The sequence below is a fragment of the Entelurus aequoreus genome, linkage group LG13 (genome assembly GCF_033978785.1).
Source record: "Entelurus aequoreus isolate RoL-2023_Sb linkage group LG13, RoL_Eaeq_v1.1, whole genome shotgun sequence".
Taxonomy (NCBI): domain Eukaryota; kingdom Metazoa; phylum Chordata; class Actinopteri; order Syngnathiformes; family Syngnathidae; genus Entelurus; species Entelurus aequoreus.
The window spans coordinates 50138861-50166533 of record NC_084743.1 but is presented as its reverse complement, the minus strand read 5'-3'; the positions used below and the strand labels follow the sequence as shown (position 1 = coordinate 50166533).

Sequence of the window (27673 nt, the reverse complement as noted above, 5' to 3'; positions counted from 1 at the left end):
TAGGAATACTAAGTTAATTAAGGTTTCAATCAATCAAGCTTTATTGCAGACTCCAACGTCCAAGTAGACATACAATCACCACTAATAGGGAACGTGAGCTGGGATTAATTAGACCGTCGTGTGACAAGTTAGTTTTACCCTACTGATGAAGTGTTGTTGCAATAGTAATCCTTTAACTACCCAAAAGAAAGTCATTGGACACATCAGAGTAAAACAACTTGCACTGAACCTAGTCTATAAAATCCGCTACACCTCCCTGATACTGAAGTACATGTCAAACTACTTCCTTAACGTAAATGACAGCCATAACCACAACACCAGAGGGAGCTCCACTAACCACGTTAAACCCAGATTCCGAAATAACAAAGGTCTTAACTCATTCTCTTTCTATGCCACATCAATATGGAATGCACTCCCAACAGGTGTAAAAGAAAGGGCATCTCTATCCTCCTTCAAAACCGCACTAAAAGAACACTTCCAGGCAACTACAACCCTAAACTAACACCCTCCCTTCCACATAATACCTCTTCGGATTGTAAATAAGCAAATGTAAATAATCAAATGTAGACACTTTTTCTTATACTTTCTGATCTCTCTCTCTATGTCCACTACCTGCTGTACATATCCTACCAAGTCAGTCCTACACTGTTTCAATGTCCATTTCTCTGATGATGCAATTGTTGATGTTGATTGTTGATGACTGAAGTGTTGATACCAACCAAACCTAACCCCCCCCCCCCCCCAATATCCCACACCCCAGATTGTAAATAATGTAAATAATTCAATGTATATACTCTGATGATTATCTTGTGTGATGACTGTATTATGCTGATAGTATATATTTGATAGTATATATCTGTATCATGATTCAATTTAAGTGGACCCCGACTTAAACAAGTTGAAAAACTTATTCGGGTGTTACCATTTAGTGGTCAATTGTACGGAATATGTACTTCACTGTGCAATCTACTAATAAAAGTTTCAATCAATCAATCAATCAATCACACAGCTTTTATCACTTAAATCAATCAATCAGCAGTTTGACTAGACACCTTAATCCATCCGTCCATTCATTTTCTTCCGGTTCTCTGCTCAGCAGCCTGAGCAGAGAATCCCAGACTTCCTTCTTATCGGCTACTTCGTCCAGACACTCCCGGGGATCTTGAGGCTTTCCCAGGCCAGCTCAGAAACATAGTCTCTATAACGGGTCCTGGGTCTTTCCCGTGGCCTCTTATCGGTTGGACTTGTACTGTATACCTTCCTACGAAGGCGTTCGGGGGGCCTCCTGACCAGATTCCCGAGCCACCTCATCTGGATCCTCTCGATGAGAAGGTGCAGCGACATTACTCCAAATTCCTTCCAAATGGTAGCAGTTCTCACCCCATCTCTAAGAGAGAGTCCCGCCACCCAACAGAAAAAAAATATTTCAGCCATCTTGTCGTTTGGGTCACGACCCAAAGTTAATGACCATAAGTGAGGATAGGAACGTAGATGGGCCGGTAAATTGAGAGCTTTACCTTCGGTCCACATCACTGCAGACACTGCACTGATCCGCCTGTCGATATCACGATCTATTCCCCAAGGTTTTTGAAATTGTCCACTTGGGGCATGACCTCGTCCCCAACCTTGAAGATGGTACTCCATCTTTTCCCGGGCGAGAACCATGTACTCGAGACCTGAAGATCACGGCCAGATGAAGCCAGCAGGACCACATCATCTGCAAAAACCAGAGACAAAATCCTGCAGCCACCAAAGTGGATTCCCTCAACGCCCAGACTGCGGCTAAAAACGATGTCCATAAAATTATGAACAGTATCGGTGACAAAGGGCAGCCCTAGCGAGGTCCAACACTCACTAAAACTGGGTCAGATTAACTGTCGGAAACGCCGACTAATCTCTGACACCGATCATACACCTTTAATCCCCTGGAATATGAATCCCCTTTTTTAGTGAGCCATTTATCACAATTATATGCAATCCTTTTGGGAAGGCTCTGTTTGAGCATGAGTGTGCCTCAAGATACAAGGAAGGTCTTGAAAGTTCACGGGAGGATGACTTACTGCAGTGACCCAATCAGACCACTGAACTCAAGGTTTGAAATGACCTGGCAAATGTAAGAAGCACCCTCAGGTATAATACAAGTGTATCCCCGCTTCCCCTTGTTGAAGACAAACTTCACACTGGACTTGTTGTCAGTCAATCACAGATCATCACAATCACATTTCTTCAAACTTGGATGCTAACTTAGCCAAGGAGGACCGTCTCTTTTAATCAGCAGTGTCCAAAGTGCGGCCCGGGGGCCATTTGCGGCCCGCAGCTAATTGTTTACCGGCCCGCCACACATTCTGGAAATACTATTGTAAAAATAAAAAAGAACATTAAAAAAAGTGGAATGAGGTGAAATCTAACGAGAAAAAGTTGCAATGTTAACACAAAAGCTGCCATGTAGGCTGTTTTTTTTTTCTTTTGTCTTTCTTTATTTTTCTTTTTTTTGCCATTGCTCAAAAAAAAAAATAATGACACAAAATCCATGTTATAATGAATTATTTTCAGTGCTCCAATTACTTCAAATATTTCACTTTAAAATGTTTTATGTGGTAAATATTGCATATATTGTGTAGTAGCCATATAAAAACATCAAAGTTTTCTTTGACAAAAGCGAATAAACCAAACAAAATAATTGTTCCAGCATAAAATCGACAGATATATCTGAAGTTGATCTCGTAACTTAAGTGTTGAAAGTAAAAGAAAAACCTAATAAAAATGTATCACTTTATGAGTGGGGCAGCTTTTGGTTCCCAAATATATTTAGTGATTATTTATTTATCTTTTCACTGTGTTTACTCAAAAATATGAAATAATTAAAATCAATGGTGTCCTGCATTATTGATCTTTTAGGGCTCTAATTACTAAATACTGCATATTTCAGTTTTACTATAAAAAAAACTAAGTTGTTTTTGACAGAAAAGCCACAAAACATTTTTTTTAATTTGTATTACTTTAGATCAACTTGAAGTTGATATAGAGATTTACTGTAAGCGTTAAATAATTAAAAAAAAAAATAATCTGACTTATTTTTAACATTTTAATGACTGAGACCCTTTATGGTCCCCGGGACCCCTAAAGGTAAAATAAATAAAAAATCCATCTATTTTGTTATGGTTTGAAAATGACAAATATCAAAATGGCCCCCACATGCTTTAATTTTTCTGTGTGCGGCCCTCAGTGGAAAAAGTTTGGACACCCCTGCTTTAAATGATGTAAAGTTGTTCTACTTTGTAAGCTGCTGTCTCCAAAAAATGATGTGTGGGGTTTAAAGGGGAACTGCTCTTTTTTTTCATTATTATTTTTTTGCCTATGTAAGACAAGAACACATTTTTCTTTTTTTATGCATTCTAACTAGTTAATAAATGCGATCAAAAGTCCGCTTAGAGTGGAGCCTATAAAAGTCACTCTATTCTGCCTATAAAGCCCTTAAAAACCATCCAAACACCTCCATTATGGTTTTATACACATTATGTAAGTATATATGTAATGTAGTAACAGGCACATTCATAATAACGTGTATCACAACTTTGTTTTTATCTTTGACTACATCACTGATTATTACTCACTGCAGACATCATGAGAGCCAACAAACATCATAAAGCATCACTTACTGTAAAATGTCTGATGTCATTAGGATGCTGACTAATATAATCCTGTTATGGTCCCGCTTGGATGAAGAATGACTCATAATCCTTGCGAAGAAAAGGGGATGGAACCAAGCGTCTTCTCATGTCTTTATCGCCATTGCCGGGTCTAAATGGAGTGTCAAAGTGTACTAATCAAAGTGACAGGCATTTCACAAGCACCTTGGCAAGGCAGCGGCTCACCAGCCAATTATGTCAACATAGCCACATAAGATAGTGATCACAGTGCTGCTATAAGTAGTTTGTCTGCTTTAGCGATTATAATAGCAATATCACTAATACTTGGTTAATATTCAAGTCGTTGGTGTTTTTTGGTCATTATTTATTGGGTTTTATGGACGCAATAGAGGACCTCCCAATGGCTTCGGACTTTTATTTACGTTTATGAGTTAGAATGGATTAAAAAAATACATTTGTGTTCATGTCTTTCATAATAATTGAGAACGATAGGCAAAATTCCCCCAAAAAGTGCAGTTCCCCAACAGGGAGGGACAGCACAATGAAAGGTAAATTTTTATTCACTGGCTTTTAACCCAGCATGAGACTTTAAACTGTTTTTAAAGGCCTACTGAAACCCACTACTACCGACCACGCAGATAGTTTATATATCAATGATGAAATCCTAACATTGCAACACATGCCAATACGGCCGGGTTAACTTATAAAGTGCAATTTTAAATTTCCCGGCAAACTTCCGGCTGAAAACGTTTCGATATGATGACGTTTGCGCGTGACGTCAACTGTTGAAGCGGAAGTATTCGGAGCCCATTGAATCCAATACAAAAAGCTCTGTTTTCATCTCAAAATTCCACAGTATTCTGGACATCTGTGTTGGTGAATCTTTTGCAATTTGTTTAATGAACAATGAAAACTGCAAAGAAGAAAGCTGTAGGTGGGATCGGTGTTTTAGCGGCGGACTACAGAAACACAACCAGGAGGACTTTGAGAATAGCAGACGCGCTAGCCGAACGACCTCACCTTGACTTCCTCCGTCTCCGGGCCACCGACCGCATCGGTGATCGGGTGAAGTCCTTCATCGTACCGTCGATCGCCTTTAACTTTTAACTTTTTCAACTGTTTTTAACTTTTTAACTGCTTTTTATCCAACAAATTGTTCTTAGGGTAATTTGTATTTGCTTTTTCAATTTGTATTTTACTTCTGTTTTAAATGTTATTTTTTAGTCTGTCCTTTGCCTCTATTTCTTTGTGGTGTACAGCCCTTTGTTCTTCAACTGTGGCTGTTTTTAAAGGGCTTTATAAATAAAGTTGGTATGGTATGGTATGGTATGGTATGGTATGGTATGGTAAATGACAGGGTGAAAATGGCCTCTGGAGGAGGTATGGAAATAGAAAGCAAAGTGCAGCCACAGAAGTAGATAAGAAGAGACGGTAAGAAAGTGAAAGTATGATGGGGAAATAACAGGGGCAAAGCAGAGTGTGAGGAACCCCATGGTGCTGCTAAAAGCCAGAAATCATCAGACCAGAATCTTTTTTCCATAAAGATTGGCCCCACAAATAACTATGATCATATTTTACACGACAAAGAACTCTTCCATTTGAGGGAAGACATACTCTGTGCAATACAAAACACAGAAGTACATCAAGTGACTATGTTATCCATCAAGTCATTCCTCCCTCTTCCTCAAACGTTCATCAAACACAAGGCCAAGGTGGCTAAGGTTCAAGTGTTCAGATTGTATCCAGTTAATATTTCAAACTTGAAATTGGAGTGCAATTTTCTACCCATCCTAAAAATGTCGGCGACTAAAGCCTTACATCAAAGCAAAAAAACGAATTAATCAATTGTAGTCTGTAGGACTTACATCATGTTCAGGATCATGGCAGGGGATGTACCCAAACCCAAATGATTTAGGGACAGACTATACCTTGCATATCAATCATAGGCAGATTTAGATTGGGGCAATATTTCCTTCCAGACTGAGCATCATTCGTAAAAAAAAAAAAAATGTATGTAAACAAAACATCCTGAATAATATCCAAGACTGACAACCACTGAATATTATGTGGCTGATGTCAGTGCTCCATCTGTTGCAATATTCAACCAATGTTCCTCAATGTTTATCCGATAGTTTAATCTATCAAAGAGGCGTGTCTAGAGTGTTCAAACTGGTTGCAGAATTATATGAAAAAACAAATATACAACAGGTTACGCTTCGAATGTCAATGTTGTTTTACGTTTTTGTCCACGCTGGAGTTCAATTCAGACTGGTTGCACATATACAACATTTTTTCATGTTAGTGTGAACGGTACAATTCAATTTTTTTTTAATCCAACTCGCATGGTCATAAATAAGAAATTACGACAATTTTCTACAAATAATTATTTGATTAGTGATTATAAATAATAATTGTAATAATAATATTATTACTAAATCTGATATGTGTCAGATGTGACGCTAGTCTGGACTTGAGATAAGAATCGAAAACCGGTACTATGTTTCTATTCCTGGTAATCGTTGGCCAGTTTTCAATTCCTGTGGATGCGAATGACGTCGCCCATGCCGCAAACCTTCAAGCGTTACATTTCACAATGTTCCTTTTGATCACCTGTTACCTGTGCTTGTTCTTAGTTTCACTTCAACCCAGCTCAGTCCATTCTGGTGATGGAGGGAGAGGATTTAGAAAACATGAACACTGCCCTGAGGAAGGTCTCCTACATAAACTCTCGCCAGTTCCCCACCGCAGGAGTACGACATCTTCGCATGTCTACTGCTGTCCAGTAAGTAAACACTTTTTCTTCCTCTTATTCGTTCCTCTCAGTTGACTTTTTCCAGGCTTTCCCTGCCAGGCCAATATCTTTACATCGTATCAGTTCACTCTTACATTTTAGTGCATATATTTGCATGTTAACACGCTAACACTGTGCTGATAATAACAAAAAACACTTAAAACGAACATCACAGTTGACTTCGAGAGAACTCACAATCTCTCACAATGATACCACATCCTTCACAAACCCCTTTCGACTTTTGTTTAGCAGATTGTCTGTGTCCACGAGTACTTTACAACCTGCCGGAGATGAAACAGGTTCATCTCGAGGGAGCACTCAAATTGATTCAGTCTTTGCACTAGAAATTTTTCTGACTGATTTATTCGTATTATGCGGTCCACAATTGCAGGTGGAATATCCAGATTTATTCCAATCTGTCCTTAGATTCATTATTCAATAATTCAACCACATCCCTGTCTTCAAATTGAACCTAATCTATTATATTGTTCAGAAAATGCACATTGTATTATGCATATCCATGGTCCTTTTTATTTAAGGTTTCAATATTTTTTTCAGCTTGCATGTACAGTTGTACCTCAAATTAAGAGTTCCCCAATTTAGGAATGTTTTGAGATAAGAGCTGTCTATTAGTTAATTTTTGCTTTAAAAAGTTGCAGGCAAAATTTGGAGTTACAAGCATCCCCGCAATTTGTTGGTGTAGCAAATGTCACAATGAACCCTGTAAGGTCCGACCAAAACATCTGCACTGTAAAAAATCTGCACAATTTACGGTAAAATACTGGCAGTTGTGGTTGCCAAAATTCATCATAAAAAATACAGTCACGATGTATACGACATTACGATGTGTTGATGTTTAATCCGTTAATTTTACAGTTGGTAACTGTTTTTGCTTACAGTAAATTACTATGAAAAAAAAGTGATATATTGTTAATCTGTTTACAAAAAACCCTATAGAATTTACGGTAACATACTGGCAGTTGCGTTTGCCAGGAACTCACCATAAAACAAATTAGGGCCAATTTTAGTGTTGCCAGTCAGCCTATCCCCAGGTGCATGTCTCTGGAGGAGGAATGAAGCCGGAGTACCCGGAGAGAACCCACATAGTCACAGGGAGAACATGCTAACTCCACACAGAAATACCCCTAACCCGGGAATCGAACCCAGTACCTCCTCATTGTGAGGCACGAGCATTATCCACCACATCACCATGCTGCCCTGTTCTTTTTCAACCATGGAAAGGAAAAAACGTGAGTGTAAAGGACAGTGCTGAGACAAATAAACAGATGATATTCATTGAATTAAAAATCATCAAAAACATGACTTTGATGTGGACAACTTGGCGAAGAAATTCGAGCTCATCCCTGCAAGTGTGCACAATACTGGGATCTGAGCCGAGGATGTCGTCGTGGCTTGTGCAGCCCTTTGAGACACTCGTGATTTCGGGCTATATAAATAAACTTTGATTGATTGATTGATAAAAAATTAAAAATAATTTCAAAATAACAGACATTTATCCATTAAAATGGTAAATGGGTTATACTTGTTTAAAGCGCTTTGGCACTATTTCCACATTCACCCATTCACACACACATTCACACACTGGTGGCGGGAGCTGCCATGCACGATCCTAACCACGACCCATCAGGAGCAAGGGTGAAGTGTTTTGCTCAAGGACGTGACTAGGTTGGCGAAACTATGTTCCGGCACTGGATTTTCGGGTCCGCTGGTCTTTATTCCTTCTGCCCTCTATTTTCAGCTGTATTGTCACTTAAACGGTCTAATAATGTGCTTGTTGCAATAGCTGCAGGGCCTTGGAGAGCATTGCAATGTGCATTATGAGCTGCTTGTTTACAGCAGAAAATGTGTATTAATGCTGATAACAATGACAATGCACCATCCAATGTGTTGTTTCACTTACTCAAACCAGCAGACAGCAGATTATCTTTCACTCAATTACTTCTACTGTGAGAGCTTTCCAACATCAACACTTCCCCCGCTGCCCTTTCCTTCAAACAGTATAATCATACGCAAATAAATAACACATCCGATTATATTTGTTTTAACCGATTCCTAATAACTGCAAAGTAAACAAACTAATCCCAAGCTTTGTAACTGTCCCTGTCAGGCTCTCTTGTCATATTTCTTTATAATTAAGTTGGACCACCTCCAAGTTTATGTTTCAGCTCTGTTGGCCCACGCAGCATCCAACTCATCGCATCACTGTACATCCCGCAGACATGGCGTTGTGCCTAAACACAAACAAACACACACAGACACACACACAGACTTAGCCATTGCCCCGAGAAAGGGAAAATGAGATTACATGAACACCTCAAGCTTGTTTTGGTTTCAAATGAAAAGTCAGTCACTCGACTGACTGGAGGATTTAGAGACAAATATTACATTTCCATCAATATGACAGGCGAAACTTTAAAGGCCTACTGAAATGATTTTTTTTTATTTAAACGGGGATAGCAGATCCATTCTATGTGTCATACTTGATCATTTCGCGATATTGCCATATTTTTGCTGAAAGGATTTGGTATAGAACAACGACGATAAAGTTCGCAACTTTTGGTCGCTGATTAAAAAAAAGCCTTGCCCATCCCGGAAGTAGCGTGACGTCACAGGAGGAAAGACTCCTCACATTTTCCCATTGTTTACACCAGCAGCGAGAGAGATTCGGAACGAGAAAGCGACGATTACCCCATTCATTTGAGCGAGGATGAAAGATTCGTGGATGAGGAAAGTGAGAGTGAAGGACTAGACTGCAGTGCAGGACGTATCTTTTTTCGCTCTGACCTTAACTTAGGTACAAGGGTTCATTGGATTCCACACTTTCTCCTTTTTCTATTGTGGATCACAGATTTGTATTTTAAACCACCTCGGATACTATATCCTCTTGAAAATGAGAGTCGAGAACGCGAAATGGACATTCACAGTGACTTTTATCTCCACGACAATACATCGGCGAATCACTTTAGCTACGGAGCTAACGTGATAGCATCGGGCTCAAATGCAGAGAGAATCAAAATAAATAAACCCCTGACTGGAAGGATAGACAGAAGATCAATAATACTATTAAACCATGGACATGTAAATACACGGTTAATAATTTCCAGCTTGGCGAAGCTTAATGCTGTTGCTAACGACGCCATTGAAGCTAACTTAGCTACGGGATGGCGGCGGCGGCGGGCGTTGTAGCTTTCGACGACACCCCGGCCGCCATCAGAGTCGGTAAGAAACATATATTTCCCCAAAGTTACGTACGTGACATGCACATAGCGACACGCACGTACGGGCAAGCGATCAAATGTTTGGAAGCCAAAGCTGTACTCACGGTAGCGCGTCTGCTATCCATCTCAAAGTCCTCCTGGTTGTGATGCTGTAGTCTGCCGCTAATACACCGATCGCACCTACAGCTTTCTTCTTTGCAGTCTCCATTGTTCATTAAACAAATTGCAAAAGATTCACCAACACAGATGTCCAGAATACTGTGGAATTTTGGGATGAAAACAGAGCTTTTTGTATTGGATTCAATGGGTCCGAATACTTCCGTATCAACCATTGACGTCACGCGCATACGTCATCATACATCATACATCATGTGTGGCGGGAAATTAAAAATTGCACTTTATAAGTTAAATTGCACTTTATAAGTTAAATAAACTTTATAAGTTGGCATGTGTTGCAATGTTAAGATTTCATCATTGATACATAAACTATCAGACTGCGTGGTCGGTAGTAGTGGGTTTCAGTAGGCCTTTAAGGGGTTATTTTCACATTCTGAGACACTGGGTGTGAACTTGTTTCCATCAGAAGTACACTCCTGCTGTAAAAGAAAACATACTTTTTAGTCTGCAACCATTTTCTTTACTCTAGTATTTTGGAGGATTTACTGTCCGTGGTGGGAGCTGTTTCAGGTGGTCAGTGCATGCTTCTCGGTTAAGCACGATGATGCGATATCACACCCTGGCCTGCAGCAACGCGCTAGTGAAACACACAGCAGGCACACGGCTGTTGTACGAGGCTCCTGCTTGACCACTGCCGAAAGTATTTACACCCTGAATAACTGCACACCCGGGTGCAACTTGGGCCAAATGTAGTTCGCGGCGGGGTTGTTATGTGTTTAAGGGCTCCTGCTGGACTTGGGCAGCTTTGCGACCTGCTGAAATGTTTCACAATTTGTGCTGAGCATGGTTTTCTAAAACGCAACAGAAGTTGCGAGTGAACTATTTTAACTCTTGGTGGTAATAGGAATTAACCCAGATTTTGTTGCAATAATCAAATATAGTACTTCAATTTACGAGCTTAATTGGTTTTTATCTAAGATCTCTTAACTCAAAATACTTGTATCTCAAATCAACATTGTCTATTGAAATACATTTATATGTATTTCAATTATTATTATTTCAAGCACTAATTTATTTCAAATTTAATTGGTGCTTGGCCCCCAAAACAGCACAATTTTAACATGCAACATGCCTTTTAAAAACAAAAAACAACTTTTAGATAAAAATATTGTAAGAAATATCAGCAGCTTCTTCATATTTTCATGGATAATGGTCTGCCATTTCTATAATATTTTACCATGTTTGGCTGGCATTAGACTCATTCTGTGTCAGTATGGCGCAGACTAGCAATGCTACACACTCCAACTGCTACACCAAGTTGGCGACACACTCTTTCATGTTTTTGATGATTTCTTTCTTTACTTCAAAAAATATCTTCCACTACTTTGTTCACACTATAATGTTGGATCCACTATGGACTGGACTCTCACAATATTATGCTAGATCCACTCGACGTCCATTGCACCGGTCGCCCAAGGGGGGGTCCCTCATCTGCGGTCCCCTCCAAGGTTTCTCATTGTCATCCCATTGGGTTGAGTTTTTTTCTTGCCCTGATGTGGGATCTGAGCCAAGGATGTCATTGGGGCTTGTGCAGCCCTTTGAGACACTTGGGATTTAGGGCTATATAAGTAAACTTTAATTGATTGATTGATACTTCTTCCCAGCACTGTCCTTCAAAGTCACATTCTTCTTTGTTTAGTGTTATATTTACAAAACCAGTGATGTTGGCACGTTGTGTAAATGGTAAATAAAAACAGAATACAATGATTTGCAAATCCTTTTCAACCTATATTCAATTGAATAGACTGCAAAGACAAGATATTTAATGTTCAAACAGGTAAACTTTGTTATTTTTTGCAAATATTAGCTCATTTGGAATTTGATGCCTGCAACCTATTTCAAAAAAGCTGGCACAAGTGGCAAAAACGACTGAGAAATTTGAGGGATGCTCATCAAACACTTATTTGAAACATCCCACAGGTAAACGGGCTAATCGGAACAGGAAATAAAATGATCAGTCATTCACAAACAAGGATGGGGTGAACTAATGCGTGAGCAAATTGTAGAGCAGTTTAAAAACAGCATTTCTCAATGAGCTTTCGCAAGGAATTTAGGGAGTTCGCCACATACGGTCCTTAATATCATCAAAAGCTTCATAGAATCTGGAGAAATCACTGCACGTAAGCAACCATGCCAAAAACGAACATTGTATGCCCGTGACCTTCGATCCCTCGGGCGGTATTTGCATCAAAAACCGACATCAGTGTGTAAAGAATATCACCACATGGGCTCAGGAACACTTCAGAAAACCACTGTCAGTACCTACATTTTGTAGCTACATATGTAAGTGCAAGTTAAAACTCTATTATGCAAAGCAAAAGCTATGTATCAACAACACCCAGAAACGCCGCCGGCTTCGCTGGGCCCGAGCTCATCTAAGATGGACTGATGCAAAGTGGAAAAGTGTTCTGTGGTCTGACGAGTCCACATTTCAAATTGTTTTTGGAAACTGTGGACGTTGTGTCCTCCGGCACATTATGAAGCGTAAAATACCACAACGGAGACCCCGGACTGTTGAACAACTTAAGCTGTACATCAAGCAAGAATGGGAAATAATTCCACCTGAAAAGCTTCAAAAATTGGTCTCCTCAGTTCCCAAACGTTTACTGAGTGTTGTTAAAAGGAAAGGCCATGTAACACAGTGGTAAAAATTCCCCAACAAAAATGCCAACTTTTTTGCAATGTGTTGCTGCCATTAAATTCTAAGTTAATGATTAAGTTTCTCAGTTCGAACATTTAATATCTTATCTTTGCAGTCTATTCGATTTAATATAAGTTGAAAAGGATTTACAAATCATTTTATTCTGTTTTTATTTACAATTTACACAACGTGCCAACTTCACTGGTTTTGTATGTTGCCAGTGCTCCTAGTCCTGCCTTGTTTACTTGCCCATTGCTAGGCATACTGAGCGTTACACACCGGCCTCTGTTTGGTGATTGGGACACACCTGCTGCCAATCCCAATCATGCCCGCTTCACCCTACTTTCCTTGCAGGATTCTTGTTCGCCACTGGTTACAGTTACGTTAGCACCAGCTTGTTGTTATTGGAGTTTTGTTTTCTGACACTACTACCTTATTTGATATTCATGCTAAGCTAAGTTTGCTTGGGCTTTCCCGTGCCTCTCCGAGCGACACGCTGTTTTGTTTTGTTTTTTAAATTTAGCCCTGTATGTGGAATTAAAAGACTCCTGGTAACACAACCATCGCAACAATCCGACCAGAGCGTAACACCATGGTTGGAAAAACTAAGTTATGTCAACCTGTAGCTATAAGCTAATGCTAGAGAGTAAGACCAGATGTTTTGCTCGTATCTTACAGCGTTTACTGTGACATTTCCTATGCCAACTAGTGGGAGGGATGCTCCAATTAACTGGTTCCAGAACCAATTTTATAGAGAGTGATTCAAGTTTTACATGCAGAAAACAGTGTATAATGCATATGAATGCTGAATGAAATGGATAAATAAACTAGAGCGGTCAAAATTAACGAGTTAACTCACATGTTTAATCACAAAAAATATTGCATTTATCATATACACACTTAGATTCATTATGCAATTTATTTTGACAATACAAGCTCTTTTACTTTAACTGCTATATGGTCAGTAATCAGGTCAATTCATACATTAGTACAAAAATTAGTTGCTCGCTGGTAAATTTCACTCCAAATTACATCCTGTAAGAACTTTGGATAAAACTGTTGCCATATTTTGTAGAAATAAATGACATGACAGCATGACATTCTGACAATAAAATTGCATTTGTGCACAAATAGTGGGGTCTTTTTTTAAGCAACTTTAAATTATGCAAGCAAGTAATCACCTGTAAGTAATCATGATTGTCCAAATTCCAAAATGTAATTAATATGATTAAAAAAGCCCTAAAATAAATATTTCACATAACTTTTACCTTTATTGAAGATGGTGAAAATTGGAGAGCGGGGAGCCATGTGGACGCGTACGTCAATAAGATGTATTTCATGAATTTAAAAGTGTTTCTCGCCTTCTTTATTATAATGCGGTGTAATATATAATAACGGTGGTTTATTCTAACCGATTACAACGTGTTGGCTGGGCACTCGATTCCACGGCAAACAAACTAATTTGTTACATGCAATGTTTGACCATACTATAACTCTGACTGCATATGCAAAATCTGGGGCAAACAAAATCCGAATCATAAGAAAAATTTACTAAAAATCTTCATTGTGGTCACTAAACATTTTAGAAACATTTTAAAGTTAAAGTTAAAGTCCCAACGATAGTCACACACACACTAGGTGTGGTGAAATTATCCTCTGCATTTGACCCATCCCCATGTTCACCCCCTGGGAGGTGAGGGGAGCAGTGAGCAGTGAGCAGCAGCGTGCACCGCGCTCGGGAATCATTTTGGTGATTTAACCCTCAATTCCAACCCTTGATGCTGAGTGCCAAGCAGGGAGGCAATGGGTCTCATTTTTATAGTCTTTGTTATGACTCGGCCGGGGTTTGAACTCACGACCTACCAGTCTCAGGGCGGACACTGAGCAGTTTTAGACCCTTGATCGAGAAATAACCATACAATGCGTTGCTACAATGTATCCTCCAATCACTAGTGCAGTGTTTTTCTTTTTTTGCAGGTGCTTCGGTGAGGACACTTGCATCACCATCCCTGACATAGAGGCGGTTGTGATGGTGCTGCAGCCCAGCGAACCCAGGATAACCATCACTGGACTGAAACGACACAGTCTACCGGCTTCTGACCTCAGGGCTCCTGGCGGTGTTGCACTTTTCCAGGAGCTCCACATCATCAGCACAGTCACCAGAGTAGACGCTGCTGCACAACACACAGGTAAGATAGTGTCAAATCAAATGCCACTTGCAAGAATAACAAAAGACTGTATCAGGGCTGCAAATTACGACTGTTTTGATATCACAATCATCAACAGTCTTAACGATTAGTCGACTCTCCTATTCAGTGGCTCTAATTTAGCCACCGGCTTTTAAGTTTCAGCTTGAAATATTTTAGGCATGTGCTAACTAACAACAATGACTACTTCATTCAGAAATACTTATTCAGTGTTGGTGCTAGGAATCTTCAGAAATGGGGTCGCAGGCACCCCATGAAGTCATAAAAATGGGGTCCCACTTTTTTGTAACCGTTGTGAAAACAAATGATAAACGTATGCATTATCCTGTTGTATCTCACATTCTATATTGTGTTTTGGAAAAAGGTTGTCATAAACGTTACTTCATTCGTTAAAAAATAACACAAAAGAAAACAAATGCAGTATTTGTGATAGATAAAACTTTCGGCGAATCAAAATTTAAGAAACTGTACCGGAAAGTGCATAACTTTGAAGTCGACCAATAATATAAATAAAGTTCCTTGGGTAATTAATGTAAACTCACTTTACCGGTATGTTTTAGCGCCTTCATGGTGAGTTTACTGACAGATATAAGTAAGAACTTTACACTACTTTATATTAGAAATGGTAGTAAAACATGTACTACTAAAACATTTTGATAGATTTTTGAGCGCCGTGTGTAATGTTCTATATTTTCAATGGAACATTTATGTTGGTGTTGTTTACTTGAGACTTATCTCTTATGTTTGATAGCCATCTACTGGTCACACTTATAATTACACCCTGTACAAAATAAAATAGGGTAGCGTCCCGGAAGAGTTGGTACTGCAGGGAATTCTGGGTATTTGTTCTGTAGTGTTTATGTTGTGTTGCGGTCCAAATATTCTCCTGAAATGTGTTTGTCATTGTTGTTTAGTGTGGTTTCACAATATGTTTTTTTTGTTGTTGTTTTTGTCTTAAAAAAATACAATCATGTGTGTTTCCGGACTGTATCCCTGCAGACTGTATTGATCTATATTGATATATAATGTAGGAACCAGAAATATTAATAACAGAAACAAACAACCCTTTTGTGCAAATGAGTGTAAATGGGGGAGGGAGGTTTTTTGGGTTGATGCACTAATTGTAAGTGTATCTTGTGTTTTTTATGTTGATTTAATTAAAAAATATATATTTTTTGTTTTGTTTTAATTTCTTGTGCGGCCGGTACCAATCGATCCACGGACCGGTACTGGGCCGCGGCCCGGTGGTTGGGTACCACTGGTTTATACGGCCACCCTTAGTGTGACATGTATGGCTGTTGATTAAGAATGCCCTTCTTTCAAATATACATGGGATGTTTAAAATCAATATTATCATTAAAATTGGTTATGAAAATACAGAATGACGGTTTTTCTTGACATCTTCAATTTAAGACCATTTTCACCCCTTCCAACGCTTCATAAGCATTGAGATGGTCAAGCTCAATCTTATAGTCTGGAAGATACGGTAAACGAAACGCGCCGTAATCGGTAAAAAAAAAGAGTTGGTACTGGAGGGAATTCTGGGTATTTGTTCTGTTGTGTTTATGTTGTGTGTGTCATTGTTGTTTAGTGTGGTTTCACAATATGGCACATTTTATGACAGTGTTGGCGGTGTTTATACGGTCACCCTTAGCGTGACATGTATGACTGTTGAGTAAGAATGTCCTTCTCAGTTACACATGTGATGTTTAAAATCATCCCATGTATAAACTTCCGGAATTTCGCGTCCTTTCTCAATTCAATATGTAAAAAGACACAAAAAGTGCGTTAATGCCAACACTGCTTATTTATACTGTAACTTTAAGGAGGACTTACTTGGATAGCAGACGCGCTAGCCGACGCTAGCCGCCAACCGCACGGATGATCGGGTGAAGTCCTTCGTCGCGCCGTCGATCGCTGGAACGCAGGTGAGCACGGGTGTTGATGAGCAGATGAGGGCTGGCTGGCGTAGGTGGAGCGCTAATGTTTTTATCATAGCTCTGTGAGGTCCGGTTGCTAAGTTAGCTTCAATGGCGTCGTTAGCAACAGCATTGTTAAGCTTTGCCAGGCTGAGAATTTAAAACAAATTTACATTATTGCAATCAGTTGATAAAACATTGTCCTTTACAATTATAAAAGCTTTTTACAAAAATATACTGCTCTGCTTGCATGTCAGCAGACTGGGGTAGATCCTGCTGAAATCCTATGTATTGAATGAATAGAGAATCGTTTTGAATCAGGAAAAAATCGTTTTTGAATCGAATCGTGACCCCAAGAATCGATATTGAATCGAATCGTGGGACACCCAAAGATTCACAGCCCTAGTATCTGTCCTTTTAACCGTGACTCATTTGGTCAAAGTCCATTGGAAGAGTTTGTTATAGTACGACAAAATGGCCGAAATTCTGTTCGTTTTCAGGTATGGGTTCTTGAGACCTTTCCGTGCGTACCGTCATGACGAACGTCGCCAGCGATTTTTGTGTCGATACGTGAAACTGGTGGGGGAGGCAATTTTTTACTCATTTTAAAGGTGGCGCTAGAGAGACAATTTTAAAAAGCTATCTAGCTTCCTTAAAAAGAAAATCTTAGAAACCTGGAACATAAGTGTATAGACACATTTTAGCTGGCGGACTTTAGCTAAAATGACAGTCAAAGCTATGTTTCACATAACTTAGCTAGCTAACTAATAAGCTAACTATATTACCGAGGACCACCACATCTTCCAGATGTCTGACATGCCTCTGCTTTTAATAGTCCCGCATCACAGACCTACTGGCATGAAAGGTAAGATTATAGATTTTCGTCAACAATGTAAAGGTGCATTGTTGTAGTTATATAACTATGCCAACATCTGCCAAGGCTAAATAATCTTAAACATGGCTGTCTGACTGGACTTCATCCAAAACGTGTCAACAAATGTAGCTTACCACCACCATGTGTGAATGTGGAGTGAATTAATGATGGATCCTCAGTTCTCTGCGAAGCCCTTTGAGTGTCTAAAAAAGTGTTATATAAATCTAATCCGTTATTATTAGTATTATTGTCAGTGGTTGTATACCCATACAACCGCCTGCTTGGTACCATATGACGTAGCCCCAATGTAAGCGGAGTCTTATGGTGGAAAGTAAAAGTAAAGATTTGTATTCTCTCTTACAGTTCATCATCACATGTTCCGCCCTGCTACACTTTCAAGGGAGTCGGTATGACTATGATATAGTTCGTAAATACCCTTTTTGACAAACACCATCATGCTTTTGTACTCGGCAGCAGAAATGACCAAAATCATTCAGTACACCTCTGGGGGGAAAAAGTAAAAAATAAAATAAAATACTTGAGCTCCCATCAGTTTGCTAGTTGCTTTGTGACAAATTGACAAATAGATATTGCCCTTATGATTCTGAGTATGGGAAATTCTCCACACCTTATTCAGACCACAATTTAAGGCCTTGGCACCCATGTAGTACAAACTGGGTTTTGTTTTTTTGTGTTACTGTTTTTGCCTGATTTTGGTATTTGTATCTGTTGTACTACTCATTATTTTACTTTGTCAAAAAAAACAATTGTGCCACAGTCATTTAAAAAAAAAAATCTAGTGGTTACTTTTGCACCACACTGGATGAGAACATGTGCAATCTTGACAAATACAAAGTCACACACTCTAACATTGCACTGGTGCTTTTATTGGCCTTCTGCAATGTCACAATTTATTTCTGACCACATTTGCATTCATTTTCTCCACCATATTGATGACGCGAGATATGCACCACGCTGCAAAGTCTTCTCGGAAAAAAATCCCAAGGTTTTGATTTGGGTTCAGGTCTGGACTATGTGGTGTATGATCCCTGAACCACTCGTTTACAGTTTGAGCCTAATGGATCCTGCCTTTGCAATCTTGGAATAAGCCCTTACTATCAAGGATGAAAAAAATCTATTGATAAAATGACCTGGTCATTCAGTACCGTACATTTCCGGGCTGTAGAGCGCACCAGTATTTAAGCCACACCCACCAAATGTTTGAAGAGATAAAAATGTTTAATAATATCATCGGCACTGGACCATAAGCTGCAAAAGATTTGTAAATGTTTATTTACATACCTTAATTGTTTCCAAACAGTACCTGACACACGGCAGTAAAACGGTTTATCAAACAAAACAGAAGTCATTGTTCAAGTCATTGCTCTCCAATCAGCTAAACCAGACTAAATAACTCCACGATGACGTTTTGGTGAATTTACAAAACTGAAACAATAGAAAAAGAATGCCATTGTAAATGAATAATACTAACACAGACACTCGTAAACTTTTTAGCATATTCGCTAATGACGTTAGCTAGATTACAATACGATAGCACGTACAAATATGCATGAAAACACTCCTACAGGCATCACACATGAGACGGTTTAGTAAGTATGAATTGCTTTAGTTATATTGTGAAACTTACAAACGTTGCTTGGAGTGATGAAGAATCCTTTCGAGCAGAAACGCTATGGACGGTTTTACTCCCGGTTCAAAGCAGAAATAGGAAGTACATTTTCAACGGGCAGCACCTGCAATGAGCGAACCCATCCAAAATATGGTGCTATAGCACAAACAATAACTCACCTTTTCAGTGTCTAAGTCAACTTACATGAAAACTATTAGTTTGAATCCAAAACATTATGGCCGTTAGCAAAGTAAATACATAATTTAGCCGCAGTGTTTTATAAGCCACCAGGTGCAAAGCGTAGGAAAAAAGTAGCAGCTTATAATTTGGAAAAATAAGGTATATTAAGGTGACGTCTAGGGATGGGTACATTTGACATTTGAATTGATACAGTACCGGGAATGGATACCGGTACTCAACACTACTTATTTGCGGTGCTTTTGTGTGTGTTCAAACGTGTTATTAAATGTTCATTTAAATAAAACTATTTATTTATTTAATATTTAACACTGAGCTGTGTTGGTTAGGTGTTATGTTGTTTTCTTACACTCCTGTGTCTCATTTGCAAATACTATACTGTACTGTATTATACAGCAGACTTTACATGCAGGTAGTGTATGGACTTTGGTGTATTGCCTGGCCAGGAAGTAGTCTTTGCCATTAAGTCGAATGTGCCATTCGTCTTTTGTTGAGCCCTACAAAGTGTATGTCCTGTAATTATTGTATTTATTACATAGTTTTGATTATCCAATTAAAAGGTGTTGAAGTTGCCATGTAAAATCGCTATGGCCAATTGGTCGCATGACTATAGCAAATCCAGTATAAATTAGCATCGAGCTAGCGCATTTTGAACGGTGGAGCCTTACTATACTTTTAAGGGGCCTTCTTCTTGCTTGGCATGGAAAATTGTACCATTACCGAGAGGCAGTCCAACTGAGTCCACCTTGAGTGCTTGACTGCTTGTTTCCCGCTCATAAAACCGTTTGATTTGACGTAAATCGGTACGCGGTTGTACCAACGGACTTCAGTAGGTACCTATAAAAGTGCCAAATTCTTGTTGTGACAACATTCCTTGGGACACTTTAGCAATCCCAACCCTGTTTGCTTACTTAAATCCAGGTTATGGTCTTTGTTTTTTGGCCAGCTGTGCATCGTAACCGTTTTTTTTTTAGCTTCAACTCCAGAGAAGAGCCCTCTTTTCTCCAGCTGTAAAATGTAGTTTAAGCTAAAGTATTTGTCGTAAAGAAACGCTCACATAGCCATTTTGTGCAGTGGGGCTTTCTGGCCGCCCATGTCTTGTAGAACCTCTCACGTACTAATTGTGTACTGATGTCCCTGTAGCTTTAGACCTGAACCTTGGCGTCAGTCAACGAAACCATGGACAAAAGAGTATTTAAAAATTGTCTTGTCCCTGACCACCGTGGCAGGAACATCCCAACTCGGCTTGACCCCGCAGCTAATTAGGGGGAGATTAGAGCCAGGGAGGTTTGAGCCCTCCATTGCGAATAATGCAGGGAAGGAAGCAGGGCAGAAAAGAGCAGTGCTTTCGGATGTTGGAGGAGTTCTTTCCCTTGGTGAAATAGAGACGGCAGCTGGGAGAAGTGATTAGCTGGAAGCTGCAGAAAAGAAACAGTTGGAAAGAAAGCGACCGACAGATAGAGAACATGTGGGGGACGCACACAAGATGAAGTTCCCCTAATGAGATTTGAGAATTAAAGGATTTAAAATACATCTTATTTTAGTCCATCCAATACATTTCTTTTAGACCGTCTTAATCATTCATTGTGCTTTTGGTTGCCTATCATTTCATTCATTTACTGACAACTCGCAGCTGCTTTATTCCCTCGGTCTATCTGTTATGGCTTAGTCTGATATTTTTTCCCAAGGCCGGTCAAAGTCTTCAAGTCATTTACTCACTCATCATTAGGATTGGGAATCGAGCATCTAGGAACGAGCTCCTACATTAACATTTTTAAACGATTCCTATTTCCGTTGTGCAGACATCACGTCTTTCAGCACATACACAATGTTGACATCTATAGTTATATTTTGATCAAGACGGGGAAAACACGCTTTTCGTAAACGGCGCTTACAACTGCAACAAACATCAGTAGATGGCAAATTAAATCATGAAATGCAACCTTACCTGATCAAAAACGACGCTTATTCATCCGGGTGAGTCTTGAAGGCAATGTTCTTTGAGTCAGCAACACACAAAGCAGTTGTAGAACTCCATGCTTTTCCAAGTTTCCATCTTTTGTGTCGTGTAGAATGGCGTCTGGAGCACACGAGAGTTTGATATGTTTGGGAACTCCACAGACTAATAATCCTTTATCACTCAACACATCTTTTTTTTGATAAAGTATAGGGATGTATTCCATTGCACAGTTGGATTGTTTACCAATATCTGCTTTTTGCAGGAATATATAGGCCCATCTGAGCTTGGTTGACCACCACTGGTTTTCACTTCCGGGAAGAAATAACTTGTCGGAATACGAGCAATACTTACCACAGAGGTGGCTAGCAGCTAATTGTATCCCCATACACCGTGTAGAGCAGGGGTGCCCACACTTTTTCTGCAGGCGAGCTACTTTTCAATTGATCAAGTCGTGGGGATCTACCTCATTCATATATATAATTTATATTTACTTATTTATGAAAGATATGTTTTTGTTAACAAGTTAAAGGTGTTTAATGATAATGCAAGCATGTTTAACACATATAGTTAATATTGTTAATAAATTAAAGGTGTTTAATGATAATACAAGCATGTTTAACACATGTAGTTAATATTGTTAACAAGTTAAAGGTGTTTAAAGATAATACAAGCATGTTTAACCTCATATAGTTAATATTGTTAACAAGTTAAAAGGTGTTTAAAGATAATGCAAGCATGTTTAACACATATAATTAATATTGTTAATAAGTTAAAAGGTGTTTAATAATAATACAAGCATGTTTAACACATATAGATTCCTTTCTTTCATGAAGACAATAATATAAGTTGATGTATTACCTGATTCTGATGACTTGCATTGATAGGAATCAGACAGTGGTGCTGATAACGTCCGCATTTTCAAATGGAGGAGAAAAAAAGTCCTCCTTTCTGTCCAATACTATATGAAAGGTTTTTGGCATCTTATTTGTCCAGCTTCCGTACTCCTTTGTATACACTTTACAAGAAATACATTGGCAGCAAACTCCGTAGCTTGCTAGCTTGTGCACGCCAGCTTTCTGAGATTCTTATTTTGTTAGCGCAGGCAGGATGAAGCAGAGCTTTTATTGTGCAACTGTGCAGTCGGTCTTTGGAGTTTTGACGACAGGTACGGCGCCAGAGTCTGTTGAAATAAAAAGTGTTTCTCGCCTTCCTGTCGGTAATTTTTTCTTAATAAAGAGCTGGCAGCAGCCAGCATCATCTCAGAGGAGCCTCGGGTGCCGTGAATGTCAATCAAGTGATGAAAGTGACGCCATAGTGAAGATTTATGATCGCTCATTTTTTGGACTATTTTTTTAATGCCTGGCTGGCGATCGACTGACACACCCTCCACGATCGACCGGTAGCTCGCGATCGACCGGTAGCTCGCGATCGACGTAATGGGCACCCCTTGTGTAGAGCCTCTCCCCTAAGTCAATAATCCTCCATTGAGGGGAATAAACTAGATTTAGTATTGTTATCACTGGACGAGGCTAAACATCTTACACACAGAGAAAAAGCAAGCAGGAGCTTGCAAGCTTATCGCTAAGCTATCCACCAAATAACCCAAGAAAGTTAAAGTTAAAGTCCCAACGATAGTCACACACACACTAAGTGTGGTGAAATGATCCTCTGCATTTGACCCATCCCCATGTTCACCCCCTGGGAGGTGAGGGGAGCAGTGAGCAGCAGCGGTGGCCGCGATCGGGAATCATTTTGGTGATTTAAACTCCCAATTCCAACCCTTGATGCTGAGTGCCAATGGGTCCCATTTTTATAGTCTTTGGTATGACTCGGCCGGGGTTTGAACTCAAGACCTTTCAGTCTCAGGGCGGACACTCTAACCACAAGGCCACTGAGCAGGTGGTTGATGGTTAACAAACTTTAAGAAGTGTAGATGGAAGTGCGTTACAGCAAAACGTAAACAATTATTAACAGGAAATTAACAAGTAGATTCATAGGAATCGAGAGAGTCGATAAAAGAAGAATAACTTTTGGACTCGGCCAAACATACGCGTAAGAAGAAGGCTGATCGATTCATAAATCAGTAGTGTTGATACCAATGATCGTTACGAGAGTGATTAGATCGACAATTTTGTATGTCCAAAAGCTTTTTCTTGTTGTTTTTGTTAATGTTTACAAATTCTGGAAATTATTCCCTGGACAGTAGGAGGAGTTTGAGGGTAAAAAACTAATAATTTCAATGGGTAGTTATTATTTTTGTTTAGTTATTGTGTACTATTGACTTTGTTTGGCTCCAACAATTGTATGCAATGAAAGAGAATACGGAACTAGTTTAAATATTTTGTTCATATTGTTATACTGTCAGTAACACTCACCGTAAATACATTTTAAAAAACTACAGTTACTACAGGACGATTTCACTCATTCGATATCGGGCAATTTCCATCCATCCATCCATCCATTTTCTACTGCTTGTCCCTATCGGGTCACGGGGGGTGCTGGAGCCTATCTCAGCTGCATTCGGGAAGAAGGCAGGGTACACCCTGGACAAGTCGCCACCTCATCGCAGGGCCATCGGGCAATTTCATTCATTGATATCGATATCGGAATTGGCAGCATAAAACCTGATTGCAACATCCCAATCTCTAACACACAAACAAAGGTTATGTGTAAATGTATTTTTCATGAGGTTTTCAAAAATAAAGTGAAACTTGTGCAAAAGTCTACTCCTATGGAAATAAACTTCATAACATTTACAGGTGAATATCATGCAAAGGTTTGTTTATTCCATTAATATATTTACAAGGTGAAACTCATATATGACATAGGCTCATACAATGCAACTCAAGATTTTTAAGACTTATTTTGATATAATTTTGATGATTATGGCTTACAGCTTATGAAAACCTCGGTTTGGAAATAAAAGAAAAATAAGCCATTATCAAAATTATAACAAATAAAGGCTTGACATACTGTATCTTACTTTGCATGCAATGAGTTTATATTGCATATTAGTTTCACATTTGAAGTTAAATTGCTGACATGAATGAACTGGAGCACGATATTCAAACATTTTGAGTTTCACTGGCATATTCAAGTTCTAAGGATTGATATTTTCTGTAATACTACCTGGAGTGTTATGTGTACAGGAGGAGGAGATGGCACAGACAACAGGGGCGTAGTATTAAGCTCTATTTATTTATATATATGCCCTATATATATATATATATACAAACGTTTGTAAATAACAAATAATAATATTAAACTAACAGGGGAATGGAGTGTGACTAAATCCAACAGTGTATGGTGTGTGACAATGTGTGGGAATTAATTGCTCAGTGTTACCGTGAGTGTTGAGCGAGAGGCATGTCCAAAAGGGCAGGGCAGGCTTGTAGATCCGAGAGACAGGCAGGAAGTCGTGGGCGATTGAGAGGCGTGAAAAGGTCCGTATCCAGGCAGGAGGTCGAGATCCAAGAGGCAGCCAGAGAACCAGAAGGGAACACAGGGGAAGACGAGACACACTGCTTGTCACGCGAGAACGGAGGGTTGCTGCAAGATACGACAATGGGGACACGGGACCATTCCAACACGAAGAGGGAGAAACACAGAGAAAGAGTATATCATAGAGCTAGACAGGTTTGGCCCACTGTACAGGACAGGTAGCTACGTTCTGGCCCGGGATAGCAGGTTGTGCAGGCTTATGAAGGCGGTCCTCTGATCAGCCGCAGGTGCGCTGATTGCTGGTGATTGATTGCAGTCGCTTGCTACCGCCGGACTGACACGCGCTTGGCGCGCTCCTGGAAGTGCGCTCCTAGAGTTGCGCTCTATAGAGCGCAAAAAAAGTGCGCATTGGGATGCGCCGGGGCCGTCACATGAAGCCTCTTAAAATAATTGGTATCAAGAATCGTTGGGAACCTGAATCAGAATCGTCCAAATTCAAACCCTACTCATGATTGTGCTCGATATTTGGACCTTATTGTGTCAGATGTTTTACTTTTGCTTCAAAAAGTATTTTTAAATATAATATGACTCTAATAGGGCCTCATCTTTCTTTCTTCTTGGAGGGTTGTATCCCCCTTATGGACCACATTATTATCTTTACACAGTGCCTGCATCTTTATAGCCATCTTATGTAGTGTACATCAGGGTTCAGGGGATCAGCAGTTTTGGCCAATTTAAAGAATCGAAAAAAAACATAATTTTGTATTTTTTGCAGTCCATGGTGTAAAGGGGTCTTATCATGATTTTGTTTCTATTTTCAAAAGAATATATACTCTATATAACATGTAATGATGGTTCTTTGGTCAAAAGTTTGCATAGATTTTGCTGTTAAGACCTATCTTGAAGCCAATTTTTGACTGCCTTCAAAAACGGTTTGTTTTGAGTGTAGGATGTAAATGAAGCCCTCCAGCTTTGTTACTACAGTAGTTGTTTTCTGATTTGTTTTGCTATGACTGTGTGGAATATAGACACCAGTGATCGCCACCACACATCTCATTTTTACTTGAATTTCACCACAAAAGCAAACAAACAACAAAGCATTTTCCTTCTTTGGGTTTCATCATCGACATGATGTTGTAGCCCAGCCGGTTTTGCACAAATTTAAATATGTTTGGGTACATTTGTACAGTACAGTATATGGATGATATTCCAAATGGACCGTTTGGAGGAAGTAGGTAGGAAGACACGATTGTTTTATAAATATCTTATATATTATATATATATTTATAAATTACATCATTGTAGCGCTGTGTCTCGCTTTTTATTGATCTCTCTAAAGCTTTTGCCACTGTAGACCATGCTGATTTAAAACGCGGACTGTTTCTTATTGGACTGTCAGAATATATGCTCGCTTGGTTTTCAAATTATTTAACACAGTACCCAGTGTATTAAATACGAGGTCCTTTGTTCAGAGTTGATCACGGTTTATAAGGGAGTGCCTCTGGGATCTGTTTTGGGGCCCCTCTTATTTATCTTGTACATCAATGATCTCGAACAACATTTCTCTGATGCTAATATGCATTTTTATGCTGACAATACTAGTATTTATTGCTCTGGATCATCTCTTGAATAGGCTGTTAATTCCCAGCAGAAAGCTTATTTATTGACTTAAAACTGGTTCTCAATACTGACAAGACAAAACTTATGCTGTTCTCCAAACATAGGCAGTGTCCACTCTTGAAGGGAATGCCATAGAAGTGGTGCATGAATATAAATACCTTTGTGACTCCCTCACTTTTAAACATTTTATTGATAAACTGGTGAAGAAACTAAAACTTACATTGTTTAGTTTTTTTATGTAATAAGAGATTATTTTCTTTTGGTGTAAAAAAGTGCCTTGTCTCTGCCACATTTGTATCTGTGCTAGATTATGGTGATCTTGTTTAATGAATGCTACTCATTCCTGTCTTCAGATGGTGGGCTGTGTTCACCATGCTTCTTTGAGGTTCATCACAAACTGTAGAGCCATCACCACTGTGACTTGTACTCTCGGGTGGGATGGCCTTCTCTGTCCATTAGGAGACAGTGTCATTGGTACACTTTAATTTACAAGGCTCTTCTGGGACTATTGCCCGATTACATTTGTACATTGATTACGCAGAGAAGTACGGACTCTTATGCACTGAGATCCAATGATCAACTGTTGCTCTCTGTTCCTTTTGCTCGCACTGAGCTGGGGAAAAAAGCTTTAGTCTATGCAGCTCCTTGGCTTGGGCTTGGAACATGTTACAAAGAGACTGGAAGATGACTGAATTTAAATTTAAATGCTTTTAAATCTAAACAGATAATTTGAAGCAGCCTCAGTTATCTGTAACTGCTTTACTTGATACCAATCCTGTCATTTTAATGTGAATGTAGTTTTATGTGTAACTTTGCTGCCTCTTGGTCAGGACTCCCTTGAAAAAGAGTTTTTTTAATCTCAATAGGATTATTTTCCTGGTTAAATAAAAGTTAAAGATAGGTTGATTGGCAACACTAAATTGGCCCTAGTGTGTGAATGTGAGTGTGAATGTTGTCTGTCTATCTGTGTTGGCCCTGCGACGAGGTGGCGATTTGTCCAGGGTGTACCCCGCCTTCCGCCCGATTGTAGCTGAGATAGGCTCCAGCGCCCCCCGCGACCCCGAAGGGAATAAGCGGTAGAAAATGGATGGATGGATGGATGGAATAAAAAACATATATATACATATATATATTAATATATATATATATATATATATATATATATATATATTCATATTAATATATATGTATATATATATATATATATATATATATATACATATATATATATATATATATATATATATATATATATATATATATATATATATATATATATATATATATATATATATATATATATATATATATATCAGTGGCGTGCAG

At 39.1% G+C, this 27673-nt stretch overlaps 1 protein-coding gene across 2 annotated transcripts in view; it reads left to right on the top strand.

Annotated features, from left to right (window-relative positions):
* The window catches only part of LOC133663476 (calsyntenin-2-like), a 722813-nt gene that overhangs the window by 658972 nt on the left and 36168 nt on the right, over positions 1 to 27673 (top strand). For both annotated transcript variants that reach the window (XM_062067961.1, XM_062067962.1), the window contains 2 exons: positions 6284 to 6432; positions 14476 to 14687. In XM_062067961.1, coding sequence (XP_061923945.1) covers positions 6284 to 6432; positions 14476 to 14687 — 361 coding nt within the window. The remainder of the gene's footprint in view (positions 1 to 6283; positions 6433 to 14475; positions 14688 to 27673) is intronic.